The sequence below is a fragment of the Mobula birostris genome, chromosome 5, assembly GCF_030028105.1.
Source record: "Mobula birostris isolate sMobBir1 chromosome 5, sMobBir1.hap1, whole genome shotgun sequence".
NCBI lineage: Eukaryota > Metazoa > Chordata > Chondrichthyes > Myliobatiformes > Myliobatidae > Mobula > Mobula birostris.
Window position 1 is genome coordinate 13588899 of NC_092374.1, and position 14693 is coordinate 13603591.

At 40.0% G+C, this 14693-nt stretch overlaps 1 protein-coding gene across 7 annotated transcripts in view; it reads left to right on the forward strand.

Annotated features, from left to right (window-relative positions):
- Positions 1-14693, forward strand: part of clcn3 (chloride channel 3) — a 238113-nt gene that overhangs the window by 207984 nt on the left and 15436 nt on the right. For all 7 annotated transcript variants that reach the window (XM_072257638.1, XM_072257643.1, XM_072257640.1 and 4 more), the window contains 2 exons: positions 3552-3950; positions 6080-6296. In XM_072257638.1, the coding sequence (XP_072113739.1) occupies positions 3552-3950; positions 6080-6296 (616 nt within the window). The remainder of the gene's footprint in view (positions 1-3551; positions 3951-6079; positions 6297-14693) is intronic.

Sequence of the window (14693 nt, forward strand, 5' to 3'; positions counted from 1 at the left end):
AGTTCAAAGCCAAATTTGAACCTAATTGAAGTATATAATTAGAGGATCCCGGAAAGTGTAACTAGAAAATGCCGATTTCCCAAACCAAGGCATAGATTTATAATAATTAGTAGAAGTTCGAGAAGAAAAGCATTTTCACTCAGAAGATGATATTTGGAGCACACTATTTGTAAGAATGGCAAAGGCAGCACTAGATTTAGGTAGAGCTTGAATGTGTACTGGAACCTGCAGATCAGCGGCCCAGATGCTTGCAAGTTTTATTAGACTAGAAATCTCTTCTGGAATATGCATGAACAGCTCAGATTAGATGGAGTTATAACATTTTCTGTGATTCTGCCTTTGATTCATAATTGATAAGGTATAAAAACCCATGTGGAAAATCTCTTTGCCAAGCAATCAGGCTCAATTCACCAGTAGCTCATTGCAATTTAAAACTTTCTGACACCGATATTTTATGAGTTCTGTCCATTAACTAGGAATTCTCCTCAACTTGCTGAATGCAAGTGGTGAATATAATCTTGCATAACAATCCTAAAATGACCATGTTAACACAGAACCTAACTACCTTATTTGAGTATGGCTGTAGATAAGTTATTGACTGGTCTCTCTTCTGAGGCTTGCACACAGAATTTCAGTATTCAAATTGGGTTTATTATCACTAACATATGTCAGTGAAATTCTGATGAAGGGTCTTGGCCAGTAGTGCTGACTTTTTATTCCCTTCCATAGATGCTGCCTGACCTGCTGAGTTCCTCCAGCATTCTGTCTGTGTTGCTCTGGATTTCCAGCATCTGCAGAATCTCTTGTTTATGTCATGGTATTTGTTGTTTTGCAGCATACTATACGTTAAACTAAAATAAATTGTGCAAACAGACAAATAATGAGTTAATGTTCATGGGTAGGTTCAATGTTCATTCAGCAAGCTGATGGTGCGGGGGAGGGGGGGGGGTAATAAAGCTGTTCCTAAAACATTGTGTAGATCTTCAGGCTCCTGTACCTCCTCCCCATTGATAGGCTGACAACCCAGTGCAGTACTGAAGGCATTCTGTGCTGTCATGATATGGTGTCATTCAAACTCATCATGTCTCTGTGCAACCGAATCAGATTCAGTTATTTGTTTATTGACTGCGGGATGTTGCAAACAATTTGCCACATCGTGTAGAGTCACACAGCACAGAAGCAGACCCCTGAGCCCACCATCATCATGCTGCCTCTTGTACCTATCTACATGAATTTCACTAACCTGCATTGGGTCCATTGCCTCTCGTGCCTTGATGAAGCATGTATTTGTGCAGTTGTTCTTAAATGTCATGATTCCACCAGTTATTCAGGCAGTACATTCCAGACTCCCAACGAACCTCTGTATAGGAAAGATTATCCTGACTCTCCCCCACAAATCCCTCTAAATTTCTAACCTTTCACCTTAAACCTATACCCTTTAGTTTTTAATATGCCTATTATAGGTTCAAGATATTTACTACCTCAATCAACTCCCTCGTTATTTTATATACTGTATCTCTATCAGTGTATACCACAGCTTTCTCTGTTCTAAGGAAACAAACCTACTTTATCCAGTCTCTTGCTTATTTAATAATAGAAGTTGCATTTCAGAGAGCCAGTTGTTGACTGTAAGGTGCTTTGAAATGAATGGGACATGGTACGGTAGCGTAGTAGTTAGTGTAAAGCTATTACAGTGCCGGCAACTAGCGTTCAATTGCGGCATGGTCTGTAAGGAGTTTGTATGTTCTTCTTGTGACCACGTCTGTTTCCTCCAGGTGCTGATTTCCTCTAAAGGCAGGGTGGAGAGCTACAATACACATTCCAAATAAAAATAAAATAATACACAATGCTGTATAACTGTATGGTTTTTCAACTGACTTGGATCTCCATTATTTAAAACTGCATCTTAAACCAGGAACCATCCTTTCATACAGTATTAGGATAGAGATTTGACTACTTTGTTCTTTGCAGTGCAATGGTTACTAATAACTATTGAAATAATTTGAATCAGAATCTTACACATGGTTAACTATAAATACTTTAGAGCAGGACATCAAGCTATTGCTATATTTGTTCCTGAAATGGAATTGGATTGAGACCAGCTCCTATAGAAAGGAATGCACAGCATGTCCATCTGCATTTCGCTTTTTGTTGCTTGTCTGCTGTTCAGAAAACTCATGGCTGATTATTTATTTTTTTAAACCCCAAAGCCATTTTCTTTTACTAGCCGCCTATTTCCTGATTGCCTTAATATTTAAATATCTACTTTTGTCTTTATTTAATATATTCCACAACTGTGGCTCTACATCCCCTTTTAGATAGTGAATGCTCCGGATTTACTTGCGTCCTGAATGGCCAGTGCTTAACTTTGCCACTGTCATCCATTGACTTCAGACATGCCAGCAGGGGATACTTCCACTTACTTGTAAAAACTGTTGAGGATTTGTATGCTTCAATGAGGTCACTTCTCATTTTGAGAATAACAGGTTTAATCTCTCATCCAACCTATGTCACTCTTAGCAGACTCTTGAATGGACTTCTTGTATGATAAAATTGACTCTTGGCCTTACAATCAACATTGCTATGATTTTGTGCTTTGTTTACCTGCTTTGCACTTTTTTTGGTAGCTTTAACAGTTTATGCTGCATTATTTTACTTTTTTCTATCTCAATGCACAGTGTAATGATTTGATCTGTTTGAGTGGTATACAAGGCAACTTGTTCACTGTATCTCAGTACATGTGACAATAATAAACCAATACCGATTCGCCACTCTTCGGAATCAAGATTTACTTCTCTGCTGAAATAAAATGAGCTTGGTGCCTGTGAGATCAGCATAATCTTGCTAAATCTGGGGAAGAAAATGCCTTGCTTCCCCATGAAAAAGATGTGAAGTCAATCGTGATGCAGGGTTACCCCACAGATGCTGCTTGAGTTCTTCCAGCAGATTGTTTATTACCTTCTAGAGCGGGAGTTCCCAACCACTTTTATGCCATGGAGCCTTACCATTAACTGAGAAGGTCTATGGACCCTAGGTTGGGAACTCCTATTCTAGAGTGCTTATTAGGAAAAAAATTCACTCCAAGCCATTCAGAAAGAAAGTTTGCAAATTACCGTTACCTTCCCAAATATAATCCACCTGGGATTGAACTGATTCTGATCTCTTTGAGCTAGTACGAAATGAAGTTGTGTGAGTTGTAGTGACCTTCATGATGTCAATAGAATTTTAGATAAGATGTTAATACATCTGGATAAATGTCACAAATCTGAACCTGGAAATGAATTTGAGAATAGACTGCACAGTAAAACCGAGGTCAGATATAACTCAAACTCTGATAACAAAGCAAGAACAAACAAACACAGCTACGGATTGAAGTTTGGGTGAGTTCATGTATTTAAAGATTGCCTGAGCAAGGAGGTTTCCACAGCACGAAATTATCATTCCTCCTCTCACCAAAGTAGTGTGATGGCCTAATGAATGGATAAAAGATGATTTTATAAGATGGTATGATGAATTGTACATTCTTAATAATATTTTTTGTTTTTTTGCAGGCGGCGTGACACGGATGACCGTTTCTCTCGTGGTAATTGTGTTTGAGCTAACTGGTGGGCTGGAGTACATTGTTCCTCTCATGGCAGCTGTAATGACAAGCAAGTGGGTGGGCGATGCATTTGGCAGAGAGGGTATTTACGAGTCACATATCCGCCTGAATGGGTATCCATTCCTGGACGCTAAAGAAGAATTCACTCACACGACACTGGCAGCTGATGTGATGCGGCCTCGGAGAAACGAGGCTCCTCTCTCGGTCCTCACTCAGGATGATATGACAGTCGAAGACTTAGAAATGCTGATTAATGAAACAACTTACAATGGTTTTCCTGTCATTGTATCAAAAGAATCTCAGAGACTGGTTGGATTTGCACTCCGGAGGGATATCACTATTGCATTAGGTATGGGCTGAATATAGTGTAGGTTCATCCAAGCATGTCTAGAATTTAGTGATTGGACAATGGTGATGTGAGCTTTTAAATAATTAGGAATTTGCACTTGCATCATGAAGTGTTTCTCTACTATGAAAATATTCTAGCTTTCTTGTAGGATGGTGTGAAGTCTGTGGAGAAAGGTGCCAAAAGCACGATTAATTCTTTAGACTTTCCCCTCTTCCCCTGGCCATTACTCTAGTAAAGGTGATGACTAGTAACAGTTCCTCTGGCAACTTCCAGTAGATTCATCATATACAAAATAGGTAGTGAGGACTGGTGGGTTATTCAATTCTGGGATCATCACTGCTGTATCATCTGGCGTACATAATATATCTGTTATAGGACACTGATCATTAGTAGGAAATCTCTTTTCTTCAACTCCTCTCTCTTCACAATCATTTCTTCTTTTCTTATTCTTTCCACCACTTTTGAAATCAGCTTCCTCAGTTCAAAGAAAGGCTCAGTCTAACCTGTACTGCCTTCTGCTGTGTACATTGCTCATTGAGTTATCTGAAGAGTTTTAACCTTGGTGCCACTTTCCTGTATTGTTGTCAGATTCCTTCAATCATATTTAAAAATCTACCATTCTCTGTCTTGAACATACTCAAATCTCCAATTCTGGACTCTCCAACCAGAGGAAACTCCATTTCTAGCTTGTTGAGGGAGGCCCATAATAATTTTCAGTATTTCAGGGAGATCATCTTTCTTTTTTTAAAATTGGAGACCATCTCTTTTCAGGCTACAAATCCAGCATTTTAGGAATCATTTTGGTGAACCTTCATTGCATTCCTACTTTCAGAAATACAGTTAGTCCTTCTTCATGTAGAGAGATCAAACCTGTAAACAGTATTCCAAATGTCTTAACTGAGCCCTGTATACACACACACAATGATGAAGGGTCTTAGCAGGCCAGGCTACATCTATGGAAAAGAGTAAACAGTCGACATTTCGGGCCGAGACCCTTCATCAGGATTTCCAACATCTGCAGATTTTCTCTTGTTTGTGATAGGATTTCTTTATCCTTGTGCTCAAATCCTCTTTCAGTGAAAGCTAGCATAGCACTTGCCTTCCAAATGTTAGCTTGTTAGCTTTTCAGTTTTTATCATTCTCAAAAACATTAAGGTCCATTGGAACTTTGGAGCCTCTCCCAATTTTTTTCTCTACCTAATGGACAACCTCAGTATTTTCCACCTCATGTTCCATCCAGAGATGTCCTTGGTCATTCACTTAAACCCCAGAGCCTCTCTGCATCCTTCTCATTGTTCACACTATTATAGGCATAAGGTGAAAATCCTCTTCAGTAATCACAAAAGCATAACTAGGGATCTTAGTAAATTTAAATTTTGCCAGGAACTTCTATTGTTTGAAAGTTAATTTTCTTGAGCATATTTCTAAAACGGTAATTAGATAAAACTGTGTCAAGTTACATTTGATGTATACAAATCAAGCAGATTCAATTAGTATTAACTGATTATCATTTAAGGAGAGTTGAAGATGAAAACAAACTAAAGGGAATAACTGCCTGACATGCATTGAATTGGTGTCTGATCCCTGTAAGAAAATTATTGGAAAGAGAAAAGTAAAAGGTGTTTTAAGAAGAAAGCTGTAGGGAGTAGATTGTAAAGTTGCTGGTATATCACTAAGCTGTAGCTTCCTTCTCCTCATTCATGATATCCCCCGCACTTCCCCCCCCCCTTAAAAAGAAGAGCTCATGATAGAAGAGGTTTGGAAGTTGATTGCTTAATAGAAAAGAAGAGAATGGAGAATAGTTGCTGGCATCATTTTGGAATTCTTGACATGTTTTGTGGCGGTGTAGAAGGAATCATTATTAGGAGAACGTAAGAGAGAATATTGTTCACTCCTGTTTTCAAAGAATAGAAGGTATTCATTCTGTACAGTCAGCTCCCAGTGTGTATGTTTCTCTTTGTTTCCAGTGCAGCCAGTAAGTTTATTACACATTCTGATAGAAAGTATATGCTGCAGGTTATATAGTCATAGTTTTCTTTTTTTCAGAGGAAAATTAAACAGTGCAAATGAATTGAAATAATCAACAGTCCAGAATCCAAATTTTTGTTATTTCTTTTCTGTCTTCTCAGAAAATGCTAGAAGAAAACAAGAAGGCATTGTCAGCAGTTCCAGAGTGCACTTCACCCAGCATGCTCCAACACTTCCAGCAGACAGCCCACGCCCTTTGAAGCTGCGAAGTATTCTTGATATGAGTCCATTCACCGTTACAGATCATACGCCCATGGAGATTGTAGTGGACATTTTTCGTAAACTGGGTCTGAGGCAGTGCCTTGTAACGCACAATGGGTAAGTAATAGAACATAGAAAACCTACAGCACAATACAGGTCCTTCGGCCCACAAAGCTGTGCCGAACGTGTACTTACTTAGAAATTACCTAGGGTTACCCACAGCCCTCTGTTTTTCTAAGCTCCATGCACCTGTCCAGGAGCCTCTTGAAAGACCCTATTGTATCCGCCTCCATTGCTGTTGCTGGCAGCCTATTCCACGCACTCACCACTCTCTCTGTGTAAAAAAAAAATTTACCCAGACATCTCCTCTGTACCTGCTTCCAAGCACCTTAAAACTGTGCCCTCACGTTTCAGCCATTTCAGCCCTGGGGAAAAGCCTCTGACTATCCACATGATCAATACAAAATTTTGAAAGGGGTAGATAAAGATAGAAGTAGGAAAGTTGTTTCCATTGGTAGGTGAGACTAGAACTTGGGGACATTGTCTCAAGATTCAGGGGAGAAGATTTAGGACAGAGATGAGGAGAAACTCTTTTTCCCAGAGAGTGGTGAATCTGTAGAATTCTCTGCCCAGGTAAGCAGTTGAGGCTTCCTCACTAAATATATTTAGGATACAGTTAGGTAGGTTTGTACATAGTAAGGGAATTGAGGGTTATGGGGAAAAGGCAGGTCGATGAAGCTGAGTTTACGGACAGATCAGCCATGATCTTATTGAGTGGCGGGGCAGGCTCGATGGGCCGGATGGCCTACTCCTGCTCCCATTTCTTATGTTCTTAAGCCTCTCATCAACTTGTACACCTCTATCAGGTCACCTCTCATCCTCCGCCGCTCCAAGGAGGAAAAGGCCGAGTTCACTCAACCTATTCTCATAAGACATGCTCCCCAATCCAGGCAACAATGTTTGAATCACCTCAAAAAATGTATGGCATACAGTAATTCTGGCTGCAAAGACATGCTGAAATTAAAAAAATATATATTTTAAAGTTAAACTTCAATTATATTTTAATGGAACTAATAGCGCACGATTATGCTGGAAGAATTTTCATTCTATTTTGAACTTGTGTTTGAGAACCAGTCAAGGGGGGAAAGAAATATTTAAAGCAGTCTGTTGAATTTGTGGAGGCTTTAAGATATGATGTGCTCTAAAGTTCACTCATATGTATTCAACTTCCATTCATGTAAAGCATTAGGTTCCATTTCTCAGGGGTGGGGGTGCAATATCACCATCCCTTTTCAGAAATTCTCTCCTTTTTGCAGCCAGTTTACAAAGTGATTCTATCCATTTGCTTTGAATTAAAGTATACTGTATGTACATTTCTTAATGCATGGTTATCAGTCACAAACAGTTCATTGATCTTGCTATTGCAAAGTTGACATTGGTGTACTTTGTTGTATACAACAGGATAAAGCAGTGGTGCTGTGTGAGTAAATTTTGCTCTGGTTTTCTCATTATATCTGCATATTTTTAGTTTTGTTGAACAGTGGTAGTGCTGCTAACAGAGAGTGAACTTTATGGAAATCCAATATACTTGCTTGGTAAGAGTACCTGAAACGGCAAAGAGTTTTAGCAAAAAGGGAGGCAGGTGGAGTAAGTGGATTATCAGGAAATTGTGTGTCATCATGAAATGCAAATTGTTTCTCACCAACACCATCAGGAAGAGGAATCTAGTTCCTACTATGATTCAATCTGAGTTCTTCTCATTATATCTTTTGCATAAGTTCCCAGCCAGCAGTCAAGGAGGCGAAGTTCCAGACCATGACAGGAGATGGCTTGCTGACTCTTGATGTTAAGGCATTACACGTCTCAAATGCACAGACTTCTGTTCATGGGGAAAATTAATCTGGGCTTGTGGCTACATGTAAATTCTGCAGCTAGTGGAGCTCGTAGTGCTCTTATCGGACAATGAGAGTCAAACACCAGCATTAATCTCTAAATGGACTCAAGTTGAAAAATAAGCATCTTTGAGATGTTTGCAAGTTCAATAGTATTCTTTAGATTTGAGCAGATGGGCTTACATCACGTTTGAAGTAAGAATGGCAGACACTCTGCTTAGTCCTGTTCTTCATTTGTTTTTCTCCAGTTTACCATCATGCTGATTTGACATTTCTTGTCCATCTCATCTCAACTGTTCTTTTAAAGTGTTCTTTTTTTCTCAATCCTGCTGCGTTCCATGGGGTTAAACCATATCCATAACATGTTTGATTTGGGTTTCGGAATTTAGGCTGGGTATTCTACAATGAGTAATTCTCTGCATTTTTCCCTCTATCTATAAGGCACAATTAAGAGCGGATTGTCAAAATGTGTTTTTCCTCTTTTCCCTAGTTCTGAAGAAAGGGTTTTGGACCTGAAGTATTGACTCTGGTTCTCTTTCCACAGGGGATGCTTGTCCTGCTGAATGGTTTCATCTCCTTCTGTTTGTGTTTCAGGAGTTGCCTAGATACCTTCAATTCTCCTTGATTCATACACAGTGTCCACTTTATTAGGTACACCTGCTCGTTAATGCAAGTATCTAATCAGCCAACCATGTGGCAGCAACTCAGTGCATAGATTTATGCAGACGTGGTCAAGGAGGTTCATTTGTTGTTCAGACCAAACAGCAGAATGGGGAAGAAATGTGACTAAGTAATTTTTTGTGCAGTTGTTGGTACCAGTCAGGGTGGTTTGAATATCTCAGAAACTGCTGATCTACCAGGATTTTCATGCACAACAGTCTCTAGAGTTTACAGAGAATGGTGTGAAAACAAAAAACATCCAGTGAACGGAAGCTCTGTGGGTGTAAATGCCTTGTTAATGAGAGAAGTCAGAGAAAAATGGCCAGACTGGTTCAAGCTGACAGAAAGGCGACAGTAACCTAAATAACCAACTATTACAAAGTGGTGTGCAGAAGAGCATCTCTGAGCACACAACACATTGGACCTTGAAGAGGATGGACTACGGTAGCACAAACATAGGCTCAATGGTCACTATATTAGGTACAGGACGTTCCTGATAAAGTAGCTACTAAGTGTATAGCATTGATAACAATGAAGGAACATGCTATCTTTCGTAACAGGTAGTCTGGATAGTTGGTAGCCTAAATATTCACTTTGATCATCACTTTTGCCGCATGTGGTATGATTTATCATCTGCAGAATGCAATACAAAAAGAGAGACAAGATAATAGGAGCAGAAGTGATTCACCTAGTCTTCTGGAGAAGGAGTGGTCCACTTGATTGCCTGCCATTCAGTATCATCATTAAATCGTAAGACATGGAGCAGAATTAGGCCATTCAGCCCATTGAGTCTGCTCCACCACTCCACCCCATACATCTGTCTTCTCGCTATATCCTTTGATGTCCATTTCAGTCAACTTCTGCCTTAAATATAACCACGGATTTGGCTTCCACCGCCATCTGTGGCAGAGCATTCCACAGATTCACTCCTTTCTGGTGGAAAAGAATTCCTCCTTGCCTCTGTTCGAAATAGTTGCCCCTCAATTTTGAGTCTGTGCCCTCTAGTTCTGGGTACCCTCACCATAGGAAACATCCTCTCCATATCCACCCTATCTAGTTCTTTCAACAATTGGTAGGTTTGAATTATTACCACATTTTTCTAAATGCCAGTGATTATAGGCCCAAAGCTGCTAAATGCTCCTCATACGTTAACTCCTTCATTCCCGGAATCATCCCCGTGACCTCCTCTGGACTCTCTCGAATGACAACACATCCTTTTTGAGATAATGGGGCCCAAAACTGTTGACAATATTCAAAGTGCAGCCTGGCTAGTGCCTTGTAAAGGCTCAGCATTATCTCCTTGCTTTTATATTCTATTCCCCTTGAAATAAATGATAAAACATTGCATTTGCCTTCTTTACCACTAGACTCAACCTGTCAATTAACCTTCTGGGAGTCTTGAATGAGGACTCCTAAGTCCCTCTGCACCTCTTGGTGTTTGAAGCTTCCCCCCATTTAGATAATTGTCTGCACTATTGTTCCTTTAACCAAAATGCATTATCATACATTTCTCAACACTGTATTCTGTTTGCCACTTTTTCCCCATTCTTCCAGTTTGTCTGAGTCCTTCTGCAATCGCATTGCTTCCTCAGTACTACCTACCCCTCCACCTATCTTGGTATCATCTGCAAACTTTGCCACAAAGCCATCAATTCCATTATACAAATCATTGACAAACAATGTGAAAAGTAGCGGTCCCAATACTGACCTCTGAGGAACACCACTACTCACTGGCAGCCAACCAGAAAAGGCCACTGGCTGCCTCCTGCCTGTCAGCCATTCCACAGTCCATGCCAGTATCTTTCCTGTAAAACTATAGGATTTTATCTTGTTAAGCAGCCTCGTGTGGCACCTTATCAAACACCTTCTGAAAATCGAAGTAAATGACATCCACTGCCTCTCCTTTGTCCCCCCTGTCTGTTACTTTCTCGAAGAACTCTTAACAAATTTGTCAGGCAAGAGTTCACTTTACAGAAACCATGCCGACTTTGACTTATTTTATCATTAATTTCCAAGTACCCTGAAACCTCATCCTTAATAATAGACTCTTAACACTTTTCCAACCACCGAAGTTAAGCTAACTGGTCTATAATTTCCTTTTTACTGCCTTCCTCCCTTCTTAAAGAGTGGAGTGACATTTGCAGTTTTTGAGTTCTCCAGGATCATGCAAGAATCAAGTGATTCTTGAAAGATCATGACCAATGCATCATGACTGAGCTGTCCCAGGCCTCTTCTCTGCTAGTTTGAAAAACCCAGAATTTGCTTGGAAGTGTATACCCAAATTACCTTTCCCCTTTGGTGTTTCTTGTAACTTCTTACATTCGCAAAAGAACAACAACCTCATCCCAGGAATTAGCCAAGTTGGTCTCTTGTGGACCATTTCCCATGCCAGTATGTCCTTTCTTTAAAAACAGTACACAGTACTGCAGGTGCAGCAACACCAGTGCCCTATATAGTTATACAATACTTCACTAACAATAAAGGACAGTGTGCTATTTGTTGTAACGACTTGCTGCACCTGCATATCAACTTTTTCAGCTTTGTCCACAAGAATAGAGCTGTAAGGCATTACAGCTGGGCCCACTTAGCCCATGCTGGCCTAGTCTCATCTACCTGCACCCAGATGGTATTGTTTCAAACAATTCCTATCCGTATACCTATCCAAACTTGCCTTCGATATTATAGTCCAACCTATATCTCCAATGTTTGCTAGCTGATTGTTCCACACTTGGACTGTACTCTGAGTAAAGAAATTCCCACTCAGGTTTAAGGTGAAATATTTAGGGGGAAATCAATGACCTAGTCTCTTAGGCTGAGGGGGAGAAAGCCTGCTTGCATTGCCTATCTTATACCCGTCGTAATTTTTGTATGCCTTTATAAAATCTACCCTCATTCTCCTGCATACCAAAAAAAAACCCACCAGGCAGGACATGTCCTGTTCTCATTGCCACCCTCAGAGAGGTGGTACAGGAGCCTGAAGAGAGAGAGAGAGAGAGAGAGAATGTTTTAGCAATAGCTTCTTTCCCTCTGTTATCAATATTTCTTATTATAATTTATCATACGCAAGTTGGACCTGAATCCAGGTCATTGGATCAGTGAGGCTGCTTGGATAAATATAAGTTGGCATGGTATCATAGTGATTAGTGTAACACTGTACAGCAACAGCTATAAGAATGGGGTTCAATCCTGCTTCTGCCTGTAAGGAATTTGTACGTACTGCCTGTGGTCGCATGGGTTTCCTTTGGATGCTCTGGGTTTCTCCTACATTCAGAAGGTGTACAGGTTATTGAGATGTAAGCATGCTATTATGGCACTGGAAATGTGGTAACACTTGCAGGCTGCCCCAGCACATTCATGATGCAAATGATGCATTTCACTCTATATTTCAATGTACATGTGGCAAATAAAGTGAATCTTTAAATCTGGCAATACTTATGCACAAAATTCTGATGGGAATTGATGATACATCTAAGGATGATGTTTTCTCTACTTAGAACTAGGGACCACAGTTTCAAAATGAAGGGGTTTTCATTCAGGATTCAATTGAGAAAAATACCTTCATCCAGGGGTAATAAATCTTCTGAATTCACTACCTAAGAAGATGGTTAACAAAGATCAATGAATTTTAGATTATTAAGTGATCAAAGGATAACAGGGTTGGTTCAAGAGAGTGACACTGAGGTAAAAGATCAACCCTCATTTCATCAAATAGTAAAGCAGCAGTAAGGAGACAAGTCACCTCTAATTTCTGTTTCTTATCAATCATACATGTAATTGATTCATATATAGATGCACTTGTCTGTACTTTCCCTGTATTATTCCTTTGCTGCTTTCCCTGGATTTATCCATCACTGGGACAGAAGAAGGTGGACCTTGATATTTGTCACTTCCAATCCTGTGATCCTGCATTTCATTTTCAGGTGGGAGTAGCTGTTCGGCCTATTAGCTTTGTGCTGTAGCAACAATGTTTAATAGGCCCCAGAAGGTGATACTTCCAACACCCTGGCACAGTGAAGCTGAAATGATTCACTTGTGAAATAAGAATATTGTGCCATTGAACCCATGTCTACTTTTGTACTGAGGACTATCGGCCACTTGGTGTCACTAATTATTTACAAGGCATACTGAAAATTATTGGTGGTAGTTTGCTTTTTGACAGCTTCCAGTTGAAGTTTATTTTTGTGATCGCTTGATGTGAGCGCCCTCTGCTGGCTCAGATACACCTCCCCTGATGACATAGCTGGAGGAACTCAGCAGGTCAGGTAGCATCGATTGATAGGAATAAGTAGTCGAAGTTTCAAACCGAGACCCTTCATCATTTTGTGTGTATTACCTGGACTTACCGCATCTGCAGAAACTCTGAGGTTTATGTCTCCTGATGACATAAATGACGTAATGGGTTATATCATTTTCAAGGATCAACTTTATTTGTCATAGACATTTACATGGATTATGAATTTGATGTGGCGAGTTAGGACACAGCAACAAGCAACAGCATTGAACAAATATATAAAAAGTAGAGTTAGAGATGAAAGAAAAATGTGGAATAAAATGCAGTAAATACATAATGCTGGCATGAATTTACAGCGTAAACAGCATTATAAAAAATGGTTTAAAATGTTGACAAAGCACGTAGTGGGGGGATGGAGGAAGCAAACTAGAATGGTTGATCAGATTGACTGCCTGGGAAAAGAAACTTTTAAGATGGTGTGAAATTTTAATTTTAACAGCCCAATAGCGCTCTCCAGAAGAAAGCTTTTGGAAAAGGCTGTTTACGTATTTTTCTGTATTGCTGAGGGCTCTGGCGGAGATTTTCACATCATCTTTAGCCACACGTAAGGCACTGGAAGAGTGTAGCTAATGTTTTCATATTTAAGGAGAATAGTGGGCACTATGTCAGTAGTAGGGAAGCTATTTCAAAAGCAATTCTTAGAAATGGAATTTATGGTCACTTGGACTGTTGGGGAAGGGAAGAGAGTCAGCATGCTGTTTTGTGTAGCAATTCCTGCCTCACAAATTGCACTGTTTTTGAAGAGGTTACTAAGAAAATTAGTGAAAGGTAATTCAGTAGATGTGTATGCTCAGCTTGAGCTAGGCATTTGGTAGGGTCCTTCATGATAGGCTGGTCCCAAAAGTCAGCAGACATGGGATCCAAGGTGCTTTGGCAAACCGGATCCAAAGTTCGTCTGCTGATAGGTTAGCCTTGCTGGGTAGGTCTTATGACTGGTAGTCTGTAACTAGTGGTGTACTGCAGGGATTACCGCAGGATGAGAATGTCTGTGATCTGACGTGTAAGTTGGCTGATGACACAAAGGTGGAGGTGATTGCCCAAGAATACACAGGAATGTATAACAACTGGAAAATTGGGTGGAATGGTGGCAGATTGAATTTAAACCAGAGAAGTGTGGTGTAATGTGTTTTGGGTCATCTCATACTGGGTGGATGTATAGTAAATGGCACAGATTATACTTAATGTGTGGCAGGAGTTTGGGGTGCATGTTCACATTTCCTTGAAAATGGTAACACAGGTGGATATGGTAGTAACGGACACGTTTAGCATTTTTATAGGCAGAAGTATTGAGTATAAGAATTGGAACATCATGTTGCAGCTGTACAAGACATTGATTAGGGCAAATGTTGAATATTGTGTGCAGTTTTGGTCACCTCTTCATAGGAAGAATGTGGTAGCTCTATAATGAGTGTAGAAGAAATTTAGCAGGATGTTGCTGGAATGGAGAGGTTTCATTGTAAGGAAAAACTGGATAGGCTGGTATTGATCTCACTGGAGCACAAGAAGCTGAACCTTTTAGGTGAATAAACACTTGTCAGCCTTCCAGCTGAGAACAGGCATGTATTATAGCTGACATTTTGATGACATAAGATTGGAATATGTTGAATCCTTGTGAGTTGAGTTAAGAAACTGCAAGAATAAAAGGACCCTTATGGTAGTTATATACAAGCC